Source organism: Meles meles, chromosome 11 (assembly GCF_922984935.1).
Source record: "Meles meles chromosome 11, mMelMel3.1 paternal haplotype, whole genome shotgun sequence".
NCBI lineage: Eukaryota > Metazoa > Chordata > Mammalia > Carnivora > Mustelidae > Meles > Meles meles.
In genome coordinates this window covers 14,128,844-14,146,856 of record NC_060076.1, presented here as the reverse complement: position 1 = coordinate 14,146,856, position 18,013 = coordinate 14,128,844, and the positions used below count along the sequence as shown (strand labels likewise).

General features: G+C 48.9%; 1 protein-coding gene across 5 annotated transcripts in view; it reads right to left on the bottom strand.

The window, feature by feature from the left end:
• CDK5RAP2 (CDK5 regulatory subunit associated protein 2) overlaps nucleotides 1–18,013 on the bottom strand; it is a 168,752-nt gene that overhangs the window by 45,485 nt on the left and 105,254 nt on the right. For 4 of the 5 annotated variants that reach the window (XM_046022623.1, XM_046022624.1, XM_046022627.1 and 1 more), the window contains 4 exons: nucleotides 13,940–14,372; nucleotides 8,698–8,929; nucleotides 5,463–5,585; nucleotides 515–1,091 (listed from right to left, as the gene is read on the bottom strand). In XM_046022623.1, coding sequence (XP_045878579.1) covers nucleotides 515–1,091; nucleotides 5,463–5,585; nucleotides 8,698–8,929; nucleotides 13,940–14,372 — 1,365 coding nt within the window. The remainder of the gene's footprint in view (nucleotides 1–514; nucleotides 1,092–5,462; nucleotides 5,586–8,697; nucleotides 8,930–13,939; nucleotides 14,373–18,013) is intronic. The other variant, XM_046022625.1, reaches the window with a different exon arrangement.

The window sequence follows — 18,013 nt, the reverse complement described above, 5'->3', positions numbered from 1 at the left end:
ATGATTGCTTTTTTTTTGTCATAGCTCATAAAGCAAACTGTACATATCTATGTCCATACAACATGACCTAAGAATTTTCTCTTTCAAGGGTAAGGACACAGAAAATATCTATATACTTCCCACCTAGGGGAATGATGCCTAGGACATCAATTTCAGTCCCACAGTAAAAGCCAACAACGGGGTCCAGGAGTAAACGCTGCCATTCTGCAAACATACCACAACTCACCGAGCGACTGGAATAATACCTTTGCCCTGAGTTCCCAGCCTGATGAGGGCAAAATCCACTCTGCCAATTTCAGAAGACACAAAACTAGAATGCATACAGCCGTTCTTTGTGGCCTCACGCTCAGCTCTCCACAGGGCCCAGCTGCCCTAAACCCATCATCAAGCCTTCCCCAGTACACAAGCCACCCCATTGCCAAGGAGCATTCCCCGGCACTCATAGGCTCCGACCTAGTGGCAACACAGGGGAACTGCAGGCTCCCAGAGTGGGAGAGGCAGCGGTGGGATGTACCTGGAGGGTGAGAGATCTCTGAACTTATTCTGCAGGTTATGGATTTCACTGAAAAGCTCCATGTTCAAATTCTGCTCCTTCTGCAGCTTGTGCTCCTGTTCCACCAGCTGCTGTCTGAGACCTTCCAGCAGCCCACCGTGGGTCACCTCTGGAGTCAGCTGATGAAGGATCTTCATGTGCTTCACATAATGGACTTGGTGCAAACTTGAGAATGTCATTTCTTCTTCGTCGGTACTACCCTTGGGCTTGTTCAACACGTCCTGGCCCCCTTCTGTCCCACACAGAACTGTGATAATGGCCTCGCTGCACTGGGAGTGCTTTTGAAGCTGAAATAAGAAATTCCGGTAGCCCTCGAGCTCAGTTTCCAAGTCACAGATTTTCTGTTTTAAGTTTTCTGTATCACTTGAAGTGTCGATTTTTTCGGACTGATGGGTCCCAATCACACTGACTTTGGTGGAAAGCTGGTTCTTAGAACTCAAGTAGGCAGCTACTGAGGTTGGGCCTGGAAAATCTTCAGAAGGATTCCCTTTGCACGTTGGCAAGATGGCAAGGCCATCAGGCTGGCAAATTTCAGAGTCTGCGAATCAAACACACTTATGTCAGTACCTTCTTTGCTGAAATCTACCCCTTCTGTCCCTGCACAGCTTAATAAGCCTCTCTGACTCCAGTCCTTCCTCTTACCTCTCAATCCACCCTCTTCCTCAGAGCAACTATTCTAAAAAGTCCTAAAAAAGGACTAGCTTGGGGCACCTGGGTGGCTCAGTGGGTTAAGCCACTGCCTTCGGCTTGGATCATGATCTCAGGGTCCTGGGATCGAGCCCCGCATCGGGCTCTCTGCTCAGCAGGGAGACTGCTTCCCTTCCTCTCTCTCTTCCTGCCTCTCTGCCTACTTGTGATTTCTCTCTCTGTCAGATAGATAGGTGAAGTCTTTAAAAAAAAAAAAAAAAAGAACTAGCTCTAAAAAGACCATGATAATAACCATCAGTCCCTACCTAAAATTCATCAACATCCCCACCATGTTGAGGAATAAGCCCAAACTCCTTCTTACAGTGTCTGGGACCCTCCGCAATCTGGTTCCAGGCAACCTACCCAAGAGCATCCCCTCACACCTCCTATGGAGAGTCCCAGAATTCCTTGCACACAGCAGGCTGTTTTGTGTCTCTGTGCTTTTGCATGAGCTGTTCCCTCTGCCTGGAATGTATGTGGTCCTCTACGCCCACTCAGTGAAGTCCTACTCACTCTTCGATAGGCAGATCCGATACTCCTTCTGCAAAAGCCCATCTTCAAACTTTGCCAACCTGCCCATTCCTCTGCGTTTCCGCAGCATCCTACGCATACTCGCCCTGGACACACACACACCATGTGCTGGGTGCAAATGCAGGAGGGACACCAGCTTGCTTGTTTATTTACATGGCCGTCAGTGGTTTGGACTCCTCTCTCGCTCCTTCACAGGAGGGACTGGCCTTTCCCCTTCATGTTCTCGGGGCCTGGTACGGTCCCTCACCCGGACCGGCAGTCCAAAGGGTCAGACAAACACTGGGCAGCGGGTGAGGTGTTCAAGAGCAGTAATTCTAAAACCCCTATGACTGAGGACAGTCTTCACTTCCACGTCTAACAGTTTCCAGGAGGTGCCGCAACATCCCCTGCAGTGTGCTGTTTCACTGACGCATGACCCTGCCGGGAGCTATTTCCTGACAGCTGGTTCAGAGCCCCAAGACGTGTGGCCCAGCCTGTGCGAGCGGTGGAGTCGCTCTGAGGAGAGAAGGCGTAGCTCTGAAGTCAAAGAGAAGGCAGACCGCACCCAGCTTTGCCGCTTGCTGGCGACACACCAGCCCCAGGCAAGTAATTTAATGTCTCAGAGTCTCAGTCTCCCCCAAAAAGATGTCTTAGCAGCTTGTTGTGAGACTTCCAGCTCAGGTCTGCATCCAGAGCTTCTGTCCTCAACCACAGAGCACGCTGCCCGCTGTCCAGGGAAAGCTCAGCTCAGGATAAGGGGCGTCTGAATGCTTACTCAGGCGGCAGCAGAATATAACAGAAAAACCCATCCTCCCAATCCAACCAGATCTGGTTTCAAACTCTGGCTCTGCCACTTACTAGCTGCATGACCCCAGGCAGATTAGTTAACCTCTCAGAGCCTCAGTGGCTTCATCTGCAAAATGGAAAGAAGACCATTTACTGTGAAGGGTTGTGTCTGCCGTGTTCTGAGGATCCAAGGGGACGCTATCCGTGAAAAGCATCCAGCACACGGTAGTGAAGGAGCCCGGCTACTATTGATACTCTCTGTTTCCCTCAAACTGCCGGAAGATGGAAGAGGATGCCTATCACAGGAGGAAGGAGGCACGCGAGCAGGGGCTGTGGACCAGGACAAATGCTGCTGAAGCAACCGTGTGGGTAGGACGACAGGGCCTGGGAGAGCTCTCAGAGGGAAAAGCACACAAAAATCCTCGTCAGACTGTATATTCCAATTTCTGGGTTCTGCAACTGTTCCTCATGGCTGTAAGCCCATTCTTATCTCTGTGTTCACGAGGCAAATACCATAAAATAACTCTTTTTATTTTAGAAAGCAGCTGCTACATGACCTAAAGGAAGCATTTCTAATACAGCATTTCTACTGTACAAAATCTGTGATAGTCACTAGTGTCTGCAGTCTCTCGGGGTGCAGAAATGTCATTTGTCTCTGTTCTCCGGGTCTGGCACAGGGCCTGGGGCAGAGAAGGTACTCTGTAAGTAACTGCTGGCTGAATGAGTGTAAGAGACAGACAGAGACAGAGGGAGGGATCTCAATAGGCCTTTTTTCTGGTAAATCACCTTCCAAGTCAAGGAACTATCTTTGCCATAATAACCTCATGATAATGGAATTCCATGGCAAGAAGCAATGTTTGTTCACTCCGGGGAATAAAGATCGGTTTTGATGATTTTCATTAAGTAATCATCAGGCAGAGACAAATGTAATAAGACGCGCACAAATGTCCTTCTGTGATGCAGACTGTGGCCAGCTCTGATGCTTAGCTACACACGCACGCGCGCACACACACACACACTCACGCATCTCAGAAAGGCGGGAACGGTGTGTATTCTCCTACCAACACTTAACCTCCACTTTCAGCTTCACTCCTCACAACACAACAAATCTAATACGTACACACTTGCCCCCAATCTACAGCAGCTTGTGATTCGGCAGCAGCAAAGATCTGGTTTCCAGGCTCCAAGGCTGGTACCTGGCACGTCTCGTGGCCCAGCATCGACACGGCAACCTGATTTTGCTCCCCATAGCCCAGGAGCCCTTAATGAAGGGCCGAAGGTGGATCTTTCATTTAAAGTCACTGCGTGGAGCGTGTGGCTGAGGGAAGACTGTAAGCTCCAGTGTACAGGGTGAACCGGAGGGTTTAGCAAGGCCTCAGGACACACAACTGGGCCAGGGCCTGGCCAAACGCCAAGCACCTCCCCTATGTGAAGACTACACGAGAGCCTTTCCGACAGCCCTGTGAGGAGGCTCTAGTCTCCCCATCTTCCAGAAGAGGAAATGGAGTTTTAGAGAGATAAGAACTTGCTTAAGAGGGAGCAAGCAGCGGAGCCCTTCCCTCAAAGCCGGGACACCTGCCTCCAGCACCCTGAACGTGGCCTCCTGACGCATCTCTCCCTTCCTCAGTAACATCTGCAGAATCCCCTGCGTTCGCTTCTTGAGGATCAAGGAGCTACTGAAGAGCAAAGAACAGTGACGGCAGCCTTGCTTCAGGGCAGCCCCTGAGCAAGTCAGCTCGAGATGGAAACATGGCGGGAGCTACTGGGAGTGTCTCCACAACCAAGGGCCTCAGGAAGGCCTTCCCTAGAAAGTGACACTGAAGCAGAGACCTAAAAGACAGGGCATCAGATAAACAGGGAACATTCAGGCAGAGGCAACAGCACGTGCAAAGTTCTAGAAGCACTTTCCGATGAAGGGAAGTTCACTGATGCTGGGGATTTGAGAGGGAAAGGGAAACCGCCAGCCAGACAAGAAGCCTTAAGCGATCAACTAACTATGAACAAGAAATCCAAAGATATCCCAGGACCGTTTATTTGCATTAGAAGAAATACTGTAGTTCTGGAACTTTCTACAATTCAGCTAAGGGTACTTTATTGCTTGTAGAGGGCTTCAAAGCCCAGAATATTCAGAAATATGCGACCACGTATCCATCTCCAGTCAGTGAGGCCTTGGGAAGGTGTACACCATAACTCAGTTCCCGAGAGACTGGCATTCTCATAACCACCCCATGACAAATTTAGAATTCCTGAAGACAATTGTTTCTTACAGAATGAATTAAGTCCAGATGAAAGGTGACTCTTTTTTTTTTTTAACAAAGGCAAAGGGGAGTGGATCTAAGGTAAAAAGAAAAATGTCAGCATGTGTTCATTCTGGTTGAATGGGAACATGAATATTCTTTTATTATCCTTTGTGCTTATCTACATACCTAAGAAGAAACGGATGCGACTTGTCTGGGACCTCACTAACGTGTCTGTACCTTTCCACTGAGTGACCTGACACAGCCCGCACTCCAGGAGGCAGCTCAGGCTCACCTGTGACCCACCCTCCTGGGCGGCGGGAGGCCAGCAATGCCTGCCTAACGCAGCCAGCGCCATACGGAGAGCCACCTGGACGCAGGGTTGGCTGTGGGGTCCCTGCGAGCACATACTGCACCCGCCAGCACCCAGGCCGGGAGAAAAGCATGACAAATGGTCCAGTGAGCTCAGACACCCTGTCTCCTGTACCCCCACTCGGCTACCCACTCACCAACTGGATGACCCTGGATCAATTCTTTGTAAAAACTCAGCTTCCTTATGTGTTAAATGGGAATAACGATGATGTCCCAAAATGCCCGTTGCAGGGCTTCATAACAACTTTTTTATGAAATACCCCAGGAGTGTCTGGCACACAGAAGCTGTTCAATACACATAGGGGTTGAATTCTGACCGGTCTCGTAGCTGGTGTGCTGGTCACTGTCCCCTTCCTTGTCTCTCCAGTCACAGGGCATGGTTTTAATTTCCTTTTGCTCTCCCGGGCTGTCCTGGTAGGCTGCTCCCACAAGGGGCTGGGCTATAGGCATTCACAAAGAGAAGGAAAAATAAATAAAACCATAGACTTGAAACTTAGCCAAGCAACTGAGAAGAACACAAAGATACAACAGGGAAAATAAAAACACTGGGGAGGCAAAATGCAATTTATAAGATAAAATTAATCTATCGAGCTGCCATAACAGGACATAAAAAGCATAAATATACTGCAGCTTGTCTCAAATGGTTTAAGTCCAAGCTCTCAAAAAACTATGAGTGAGAAAATGAATTCTATAGACTCATGCCCACTTTTCTGGAGAAGAGAGAGGCCCCGGGGTCTACTGGGCAGCTGCAGGAGCAGCACCTGGCTGAGGCACCCTGGCGTCTCAGCAAGAAATGAAAACGGTGGTAAGGGCATACCGCAAACCCTGGACAAAGCACCAGGGCCTCTGCTGGGCTGAGTCACCTTTGCCATAAAACCTTTCCTCCCTGAAGTGTCCCTCACTTCTGCCCTGCACTGGTGTGTTTCATTATCTGCCCCTTCCCACTAGACAGGAAGTTCTCAGAACAGAGGAACTACCTCGGTCCTCTCCATCTCTGTCTGTCTCCTACACCCAGTGCATGAGGCTGGGAACATGGCAGGTGCTCGGGGAATATTCACGAATGCTTGAATAGATGTCTGCGAGGCTGGCTGCAGAGAAAGTAGGAAGGGAAGGAGAGAGGGAAGAGCAATACTGCCAAAGTCCCACTTACCAGGAAACTTCCACTTTGGGGAACCCAAGAACCTAAAGATCAGTGGAAAATACCATGCGCTATCAGGCATCGGAAAGTCCATATGGAAGGTATCAAGGTGCTAGGCTTTATGAGGCAGTAAAGGGCACGGGCCTGGAAGGCAGGCAGGTTGGTTCAAATCTAGCCCTGGAAGTTAGTGACAGTGTGACGGCACCCAAGTCACTTTGTCTCAAAAAGTACCGCCTCATGCTGAAACCACCTCAAGCTAAATCACTACTGCTCCTGCCTCAAGGACTGTTAGGAAGATTTCGTTAGATCCTGTACGTAAAGCGGGCAGTGAGGCTGAAAAAATACTGGGAGCTCATCTTATTCCTGACACAAGAAGTGCACGACTCCCAGTCGTCTCCTAGCCTGGAGCCACCTGCAAGATCTCCATGTCAGATGTAGTCTCCCACCCCAGCGAGCCAACTTTTCAATGTCAAAACCCCAAATAAGCTCAGTATCCTCCTGAACATACACCTTGCCCCCTTGTTTGAAGGCCCCGGTCGTCCCCTGGCACTGCCTCTCCTGCGGCCACCCCACGAGTGGAGGCCAGCCCCTGGCCATCTTTCCCACATGCCCTGTGATCCCAGACCATTACTAAATCCCAAGGCCAAACCTCAGACGTTGTCGGACTGACTCACGATACTCGACCCAGAGAACCTGCTCTTTCCTCAGCTTCCAGACATCATCCTCTCGTGGCTCTGTCCCTGCCTCCCTGGGTGCTCCTTCTGCGCCCAAACCCTGCTCACTGGAGAGTCCAAGTCCTAGGGCCTGGATCTGTTCCCTGTGTCTCCAAGTCTCAGAGCTTCAAATACCAATGATATGTTGACATTTGCTAAATTTATGCCCCTGTATCTCCAACTGCCAACCTGGCACCACCATGGGGGCTGGTCAACAGGCATCTCAAGAAGTCCCAGACCAGACACCAGACGCCCGCCTCTGCCTCTCCCGCTCAGGGCAGCACCGAGCCCTCACTCCGACAGCTCGTGTTACCAGTGATCCTTTCAAGCAGAGCTCGGCCAACTTTTCTGTTCAAGAGCCAAACACGGACTGTTTCGGGCTCTACCCGCCACAGGGCCTCTATCACACCTACTCAACTCCACCAGTCATACGCCACATGCAATCAGTGACCGTCACGGTGCTCCAAGAAGCTTAAAAACGGCCAGCGAGCTCAGCCCACCGGCCACAGTTTGACCAACCCTGCTTTAAAGCTGAAGTTGCGTCACGTCGCTCTGCTGCTCCAAACCCTCCATTTCTGGTCTTACCTGAGTGACAGACAAAGCCTGAGAATGGCCTCATAGGCCCACCCGACATACTACCTCCCTGGCCTCCTTCCTGCCTCCTCTTTCCCACTCCACTCCAGCCACACAACTGGCCGCCTTCCTCCTCATCCAGCTTCCCAGGTTCAAAACAATGTCAGGGCCTTCGCCCTTTTCCTGCTGCCAAAAACGCACCTTCCAAGCTGACTAGTCCCCTCCTCTCCTCCCGGTTTGTGTTCAGAGGTCACCTCCTCAGGGAGGCTCTAGGATCCCGCATATGGCGGCACACTCTGCCCGGCTCCGCACTGCCCACGCCCTCAGCCCTGCTCTCCCTTCCTCCCCAACACCTGCCGTCTCTCGTCCGCTATACCTGCTCATCAGCATACTGTTCTTCTCCCCACGACAGGAACGGAAGACACAGACTTACATCATCTGCTTTATTCACTACATCCCCAGGGCCTACGACAGTGCCTGGCACAGCAGGGTTTCATCAGTACTTTTTAAACAGATAAATAAAAGACTGCTGTTGTTGTTCTTGGTATCATGTGTTGCTGCCGTGTGCTCACAGTACAAGTTCATAATCAGGAGTCAACGTGTATACTTCTGTGGACTCATGAGCCCTCTGAAAATGAGGTCCAACACTACCTGTGTGCTCACCTACACCGCTCTGTGATGGGGTTTGGAATTAGCCCTGAGAAAGCCGGAGTAATACAGCTCAGACGTTCTAGAAAACCCCACCAAGAGGGCTCTCACTTACATACATGATGCCATATGCCTGAGGCTTCCACAGACAAAGCCAAAAAAACCCACCCAGAGTCAAGTCATTCCACAGCTGGCTTACCTGCAGACTATCCCAAGTGAAGAGAACAGTGACCTCACAAGACCCACGAGCACTTACAAGTCCCCTTTCTCCAGACTCCAGAATAAAATGAAAACAATAGATTCATTTTCCTTATTGTGTTCCTTTGATTGTGCATTTGTCAAGAGTCAAGATTAATCACGGTAATTCATAAAATTTATGCTCAAACTTACTGCAGTTCTAAACAATAAGGCTGACATTTCAAGCAGCTCTATCGGGTCGTTCATCTAGCTCACGGAGAAGACATTTTTCTCAGTGCTTACCTTTCTGTAGCGTTTTGTCTGGCGCTGGCCTCCCTTCCATCATTGCTTCAGCCAGAATTAACTTTCGGTGAAGTTGCTTATTGCGGATTTTAAACTCCTTCAGCTCCCCCTGCAGCTCCGAGACTTGGCCCTGCAGCTGGGCCACCACCTCCTGGGTGACGGGAAGCTGATACACATTTCCCAGTGACCGGGACGGCTTTACCAGGATGGGCAGGCGGGACTTCTTAGCTTCCTGAAGAGACACGTGCACAGGACAATGAATGCACTTCCTCTGGTCACAGAGGCAACACACTCATGCCAACCTCGTAAAACAGGATTCACACCGGCTGTCCAGACTTCTGGTTCCTAGAATGGCATCTATGTTTATCTCCCAGTCTACAGGACTTCTGTCTTGGCAGGTCCCCTCCTGTCACTGGCAAGCGCCAAGATTTTCCTCCACGACACCCTCTTGGCCCTGGCCCACTGTCTCTGTGGACATCCAGATGCTCGATATATGGCAGCCCTTTTCCCAGCACAATCTTCTAAATAACATTTTCTTGCTCCGTATCTATTTCTTCATTCCCACCCTGTGCCCCCGCTCCTCAGTCTAAGCCAATCTGCTGGCCCACCAGAATCACCGTGACTGAAGCTGTCCGTGGCTAGCAGGTCACTAAGCCAGTGGCCGTCTCCCCGGCTCAGAGCCCCAACCTGCCTACCCTCAACATGTTCATTTCCACCGGCTCCCAGGCCCTCTGAAGCCAGCCCAGCACTCGGCTCCTTCCATCTACCACCCAAGTCCCCACCCCAAAGCTACGCTACTTCAACACCCAACGTCTTGGTCAATCACATCACCAGCCCCTCACTGCGTCACCCAAACCTGTGAGTCTATCAAACCGTTCTTTACACTTGTCACCTGCTTTCGCCACTCACCAGGCTCCACTAATTCCAGCTGGGCTCCCTGGACTCTCCTCACCACTCCCCCGCACTGCCTTCATCCAACCCCAAGACACTGCTGGCAGTCACCTAGCCATGGCAGCCGCCTCCTGAGCGCCCTCTCCCACCCCTCATGCCCTTTCTAGTCTGCTCTCCATACTGCGGCATGAAAAGGCAAACCTAACATTCCTCGCCTCTCCTTACAACTACTGGAACACTTCCCAGTTTCTTATGACCAAGGTGAAAATGCGTACCACAGCCGCCATGCTGGGCATAACCTGCAGCCCAAGTCACTGCCCCTCTGTCATCTCCTCTATTCCCACACACTCACCTTCTATCAGTTCCTCAAATGTCTATGCTCCTTCTACCCTAGGGCCTTGGCATACACTGTCTCCTCTGTCTACACACGCTTTCTTGCCCACCCCCACGTCCCCCATAATCCCAATACATTCATTAGGACTCCACTCAGATGTGTCTTCCTCAGGACAAGAGGCCTTGATTTCCAAGACCAATTAAAAGATGAGTAAAGGGTCTAAAAGACACTTCTCAAAAGGAGATCTATATATGGCCAATAAACACATGAAAAGATGTTCAGTGTCATTAGTCATTAGGGAAATGTAAATCAAATCTCCATGAAATATTGTCACTCCCAACTCATTAGGACAGCGTATGATCAAAATAATAACAAGTGTCAGCAAGGCTGTGGAGAAATTGAAACTTTCATGCTTCTGGTGAAAATGTAAACTAGGGGCAGCTGCTGTGGAAAACAGCCTGTGGTTCTTCAAAGGGTTAAACACAGAGTTCCCATACAACCCTGCAATTCCACTCCTTGGTGTTTACCCAGGAGATGTGAAAACACACGTCCATGCAAAGACTTGTGCATGAATGTTCATAGCAATGTTATTCATAATAGCTAAAAAGCAGAAACAACCCAAATGTCCATCGACTGATGAATGGATAAATAAAATGTGCTATGTCCATACAATGGACTATCACTGGGCAATAAAAAGAAATGAACTGCGGCTACAGACTACAGCACGAATGCACCTCAAAAACATTACTACGCTAAGTAGAAGCAGTCACCAAAGATCACAGGTTGTATGATTCCATTTATATATATAAACACCCAGAATAGGCAAATCTATAAAGACAGAAAGTAGATCAGTGGTTGCCTACAGCTAGGGCAGATGGGGGGAAATGGGAAATGACCGCCAATGGGTCAGGGTTTCCTTTTGGATAATTAAACATGTTCTAAAATCGATTATGGTAACGGTTCTACAAATCTATGGATATACCAAAACCAAAACAAAACAAAACCACTGCACTATATATTTTAAACAGATAAATTGTATGATACGTGGATTAGATCGTTATTCTTTTTAAGATTTTATTTGAGAGAGAGCTCAAGAGCAGGATGAGGGGCAGAGGGAGAAGCAGACTCCCCACGGAGCAGGGAGAGTGATGCGGTGGGATCATGACCTGAGCTGAAGGTCCCTGGGATCATGACCTGTGCTGAAGGCAGACGCTTAACCAACTGAGCCAGCCAGGTGCCCTGAGGTTATTAGTCTTTTTAATTTTTTAAGTGGAAGAGAAGGAACCTGAGAAGGAAATGGGAAATACTTAGGACCCTGGGAATGACAAAATCAGCAAGGCCTCTCAAGCAGGAAAAGGGAAGAAGGAGCCCTGCTTGCACATTTTAGGTTGTAAAATGCTTTCAAACTCACTGTCCCACAATCCTCCACTAAGCTCTGCATTCCCAGAGCTCACAGGAAAACAGAAGTTACGGGGCCTATTTTTCAAAGAACTGAGACGTCCAACAACTAGTCCAATGTCATAACAACAAGAAGGTAAGAAAGTAGGACCTCACAACAACTCTCCAGCCTCTATTGCTCAGTTAAGGAAAGTGAGACACTCTCTGCCCCGAAATTCCAGGTCAGAGAGCAGGTTCAAGGCCAAGGACAGTTTGAGGTGGTGAAGGGGACCAGTGGCAAAAGGGGCAGGGGAATGCCTCATCAAAGAGGACTGCAAAATAACAGTCATTTGCCTGGTCCTCAGTCTCCACCAATCTTTATTCTTGGATCCAAATCTGTGTGTCATATGGCAGGAGAAAAGATATCTGCAAGTGCACAAATGCCAAAGCCAATTTCAAGCTGGAAGACTGCCGTCAGTCAACCTAATGCGGGTTTTAAAATAACACCACACAAAATGCTACCTTATGGACACTGAGCACAGTCCCACCTACCACCTTATTAAAGATGTCATAACGGAACTCCTCGCTTGGGGGTGGAAGGGGGACAGGAGTGCACACACACCGGGCCTGACATGCGCCTACACAACCACGCACAAGGCACTGGCAGGCACTTGCCACACATTTCCTCATGTCACCACTGCGCCAGCCTCTGGTTCCAGGTCACACCGATCCCACTTGAGCTACCAAGAAAGGGAAGCAGCCAGGCCTGAAGCAATCCCAGGTACATCTTGTGATGGTATCCCTTACCGAGGGCTCCTCCCTTCCTGAGAGGTAGGTTTAGAAAATCCCTATCTTGGGCACCTGGGTGGCTCAGTCAGCTAAGCATCCGACTCCTGCTCTCAGCTCAGATCTTAATCTCAGGATCATGGGTTCAAGCCCCACACTGGGTGTGAAGCCAACTTAAAAAAATAAATGAATAAATAAATAAATAAATAAGTATATTCCTGTCTGTCCATAAAACTGGACTTCGGTCTCTATCCCTACTACTCCTCTCAACAGCTGACTCATTCTGGACCATTTTCTGAGCCTTTCAGAGTCTATATTTCTTCATATGTAAAATGTCAGGAATATCTACCTAATTTACACACTTCCTGAGAAGATTAAATGTGATGATATAGAGAATATCTAGCACGATCCTCGCACAAACAAGAGATGCTCAAAAATAAACACAGTAGCCTTCCTTTTGAAAACATAAGCAAGATGGATAATTCGAAACTAAAAAAAAATTAATATATTTGCGGAAATTACTGAGTTCATTCGATTATGCAATTTTTCTGCACAAAGGAGGCTATCTCCCACACAAACTGGGGGAAAAAACATCTAGTTTTCCTAATACACAGGTACAAACTAACAGAGCTGGGGCAGATGAGACCATTTCTATTCCAGCCAAACTGCACAAATTTGCATCTGGAGTACCGTTAATATAATGGCAGTGTCTTTTTTTTTTTCTTTTTGTCTTTACTGATATCTTTAGAAAACCCTATTCTAGAAATTACAGTTTTGGTACATAATTTAAAACAATCAAAAGCAATTTTGCTAATGATATATCTAACTCCCTTTGGTATGCACAAAAGCAGTAATTTAGTGGTCAGAAAATAAACTTAATTCTCCATTCTGATGCTATGAAGCAGTGTGTACAGCTGATTTCTCAGATACAAAACACCCATCAGAAACAAGAACACCAACAGCCGTCACTGGAGTTCTATTAGAAATATGACCTACTTCTCCACCAGAATGCAGACATCTCCCTGCTTTAGGGATCATCAGCCCCAACCCCACTGCCCACAAGGAGTTTAGTAAAAGGTCCAATCAAATACCACCAAGAGAATCTGGCTTTTAATAATATGGAAGATTTGATGGCATTAGAGGAGAAGCATAGAGACAGCCTCTTGACTGAAGCAAAATGCATTCCCCCACCAGAACCGGAGCCCACCACTCTGAGCCAGCAGGAGCTGGGGGCTAGCCTGGGAAAGGGTAAGGCTGCACCATCAGGCGCCCTGGCGTCCCAACTCAGCCCTGTAACTGCTGGCTAATGGTGGGCATTCAAAATAGCGCTTCCTCATCTCTGACGGGTGTCACAAGGATAAGAGAATATAGATGGAGCTCACAGAATAGAACCTCTCCACCACAACGTCTGCACAAGATAAAACCTAGGTTCTCAGGCCTCTTCCTAAAGTCAGAGTATCACAATTTCACTGTAAACTGCGAACATAAATATCCCCCAGTAGGTGAAAGTCATACGAAGTTTGGCACACCTCCCACAATGGCATCTCCCAGAACCGTTACAAGGTAAGACGTTCCTGATACACGGCATGAAAGAAAAAGCTACACACAGATGTATAAATATGACTCTAGAAGGAAACTGCACAAACGTCATGACGTACAGACAAATAAGACTGGGCTGGGTGGGGGGAGGTTAAGACCAACACACACCTCTAGGCAGAGGCCAGACTGAGTGTAGGCGGGGGAGACACCGGATTTTACATACATCAAAAAAAGCAGTGATATCAGAGTTGAGTTTTTTAGCCTTTCGTCTGTATAAAATAAGAAAACAAATGAATAATAAATAGAAAAGCTTACTCTGTCAGTCCCGCTGGGGAAGGAAGGGGCAGTGGCCTGCTGCCCGGGTGCCACGCACAAGTTCTCCGGCGGACCCTCAGTGTGAAACGTGGCGTCTGGTGGCTTCTCTGCCCACGCCTCTCTCTTGCCCTCGTTCTGGAATCTGCGCATGCCCCCCTCCACTGCCACGGTCTGCACGGAGGCATCTTTCAGCTCCAGCTTGGACATCTGACCCGTCCTTCCTAGCTGGGCTGTCCGTGGCGACTTCCCTTCATCACGGGACTTGGACAATGAGTTGACTTGGGTGAAATGTCCGAGTTCACCTCTTAGCTGAGCAGCCATTTGCTTAAGGGACTTCTCAGTTTTACCATCAAGGTGTTGTGCAGACACTCCCTGCTCTGTCCGGCACGTTCGTTCCAGGAGTAGTTCACGCAGCACTTTCAGAAGGTCTGGCCTGTTTTTCCAAAAGGGAAGGAAGTGGAAGAACTAGGTTTTCTGCTGTAGCCTCATGCCCTACCAGATTTCCCAAGTTTTCTCCACTGACTGGCCCAAACTGTTTAAGCACACAGCCCGCTCGCCATGTGCCACCATGGATTTTCTCCCCCTGTCACCTCATGACAACCACACCTGGTGGGTACTGCCAGGTCCAACTCGTGGATAAGAAGAAGAGAACCCATACATACACAGCAAGTGAGAGGGACACGTGCTATAAGGATGCAAACAGGGTCTAGAAAAAGCTGGGCTTGGAAAGGAGCAAAGAGGGTCATCAAGAATTGTCATTTCTGACCATTGTGAGGTCCACCGGCCCACGGCCCCATTCCTACATCCGGGGGCAAGTACAGCTTAGGTGGATCTGCTCAACCTGGTGGACCCATGAGTGACCTGGCCCACCACTGTGCACAGTCAGGCTCAGTATATAGGAACTGAATGAAGGGATACTGCGAACTACTTGGAACAGAAATAGTAGTGAAATCACACAAAAATGGCTTCAAGTTTTAACTCAGAGATGCTCTGGAAGTAAGGTAAGTCTCCCTCCACAGGACGGCAATGAGGATGAAACAAGAGAGTGTTTAAGCAGCAGTTACTTTAGGACACTGGCCATGTGCCCTAGGCTCCTGCAGATCCCAGCTGTGGCTGTGTGCACACTGTGTAGACAGTGCCCAGAAACACAAACAGTCCCACTTAGAGTACTGCCTGCCTCTCGCCACTGCCTTGGGGCTTTCCCAGAGCTCCCGGAGGCCCCCAGCAGCGCAGTGAGAAGTGGGGACCAGTTTCCACACCATGTGAGCACACACGGGAGCCCCTCCCACTCCACTCTAAACCCATGTAAGTGACAGCAAAAGATACATAACAAATACCATAAGGTGCCCCATAGGCCTTGAAATCAAGGTAAAATTTACCCAAAGGTCAGAAACGGAGGAGACCACAGCCAGGAGAAAGGGGACATTCGCAGAAAGCACTGGGGGCAGAAATTTAACTCCCACGGTGGAGGAAACCAGGGAAATCTCATGAGCCAGAGGCAGCTGTGGCACCCCACAGGAGAAGGAGGGAGCACAGGGGACAGAGCAGGGCTGTCCACCCCCTGGCAAACCCAACCTGCACACATGAGCCATGAGTACGACAGACAGGTCACAACCCAACAAATCAGAGTTCACACTCGAAGAAAATTAAATAAACAAGGAAACCTGAAGATTTTAACGTAAGTATGCATAAATCATCTAAAAAATAAAGGAGAGTGGCTTATTTAAGAAAGAAGAGAGAAACTAGGAAACTGAGACAGGAAATTATGTTAAAAGGGACTGGAGCAGGCAAAGACAGAGGGAGAGGCAGGTGGGAGAGTTGCCACCTGCTGACATCTAGGTCAGGCTGAGGTCGTGGCCGTCAGCAATGACCTAGGACAGAAGAGGCCCCCCTCCGTGCTGCTCACTTTTTCTCTCTGCCATTCCTCCCGCCTGCCTTTGGCCAGGGCCAGCCTCTACAGACCGACTCCCTGACCACACCCTGATGGTCCCTGCCCCATATCTGGGTTCCCGCTACATGTGACAAGTGACGTGAGGCCTGGTTCTACCTTCCCCGTGGAGCCCTCCAAGAGCCAGGGGAAGGCCCAACTCCTCTCTGGGTTCAGATCATCTAGCTCTGGGCCAGAGGCAACTCTATTCAGATCACACAGCTACAGCACACTGAAGGAAGGTGTAAAAAATAGAAGTTTAAAAAACAAAATTAAAATGTATGGTACATTTTTCCCTTCTAATACGGAATCATCTAGACTACACAAACCATCTTAAAATTTAGTAAACCCAGGCTTTAAAAATATTTCTGGCACTTTAAGCATGTTAAACTAAATTGTCCTTTCCTCTCCTTCCCTTAATATAGATTAAAAATAATGACAAGTACTATTCAGCTAGCCGAAGGAGGACCGTTACTCACCACCAAACAACGCACAATAAAACTGAGGACAAAGATTTTACAAATGGGTAGTAAAAGGTGGTGAAAGAGGCCATTAGAATATACTAAAGTGAGGGTGATGTTGAATAAAACATTTCAAGTGTTACTTTGCTAGAATTCTGAACAGGAGATTCATTAAGCTGTCGCCGTGACCGGGACCTTTTTAATGGTTGAGTTGAGGGTCTTGTCAGAGGCCCAAACATTGTTTATAGACCCTTCCAGGGGATCTCTGCCACAGTGAGAGGTGTAAAGGAGAAGGAACTGACATTTGGGAAGCACGTGCCCTGTCAGGTCCTTTAAATGCACCAACAACATTCAGGCCTCGCTGTATGACTAGGAGATGGGGCCAAACCTAACCCCATTTTACAGATGAAGAAACGGGTGCATAAAGATTCAAGATCCCCTAGCAAAGTGGCAGAACAAAGACTGGGATCCCGATCTTTCTGACTCTGAAGGATCAGTACACTCTCTCCAATTTTCCGCACTCACCTTCTGCTGTGATGCCGGGCTTCTAAGCATCTACACTGACACCTAAACACTTAACTGAGCACTTGTCACCTGCCACGTAAGGCAGTGGGCATGCATTGTGCAAAGGAATCACGGGGCTCACATTTCACTGAGAAGACAGACAGGCGTTCATGCAAACACTGATAACTAAGTAAGACAACACGCAGCAATGACAAGTACTATGAATTAAGGGAGGAAGGGAGGGAGGAAGTTCCGAGACCACGTATAAAAGCAGGATTTCCCATTAGGGGTCAGCAAAGGCCTCTCTACACAGCTGATGTCTAGCTGAGATGCCACCAGTCACATATACACCTAGGAAGGAGCATTCTAGGTAGAGGGAATGGCTAGTGCAAAGGCCCTGAGGTGAGAACCAGCCTGGATGTCTGAGGAGCAGAGCAGAGCTCGGTGAACAGGATGCGTAGGTGATATGGACAGAGAAAGAGGCGGTCGCCAGGTTGAGAAGCTCTGATTTTACTGTAAGAGCAATGGAAATCTGCTAGAAGATTTAAGCATGGAATGGATCTGATCTGACTTAAGTCTTATTAAAAAGATCACTGTGGCCGCTCTATGGAGAATGGACAGTAGAGGAGGCTGTGCTGCTGGCATCCAGGCAAGAGATGGTGGCAGTTGGGACCAAAAGGGAATTCCTAAGCAGAAGACTAGTGTTTCTCTGACCAATCAGACCCTGGTTACCCCAAGGACTCCTCCAGAATGTTCTCCGACAGCTCTAGCATTTTATAGCTAAGGGAATGCCAAATCCCCAAACGTCAGAGCCCACGTTTATGAAAAGGAGATCGCCAGGAGCAGCACACAGAAAGCTGGTGTGAGGGTAAGAGGAGCCCGGCACGCAATGCCCCATGTGTGCGCCAGGAGGGGCTGCAGACCACCGCCAGGCCTTCGGGAGGCCCCACAGAGCCATGACTCCACTTCACTTTGGTGGGCTTTGGTGCACCGTGAGTGACAGCTGTACAGAGAATAAGATCGGGTTTAGGCTGGTGTGAGAAAACCTTTTCTAACACTACAACTGGCCTCACTGGTCTGGAAGCCTATGGAACAGATACTTAGAGAGCACAGGGAACTGAACTGTCACAAGCTTGCCTGGCAGGCAGAAGATGTTTTCTTAAAAAATGTAACTAGGTCTTC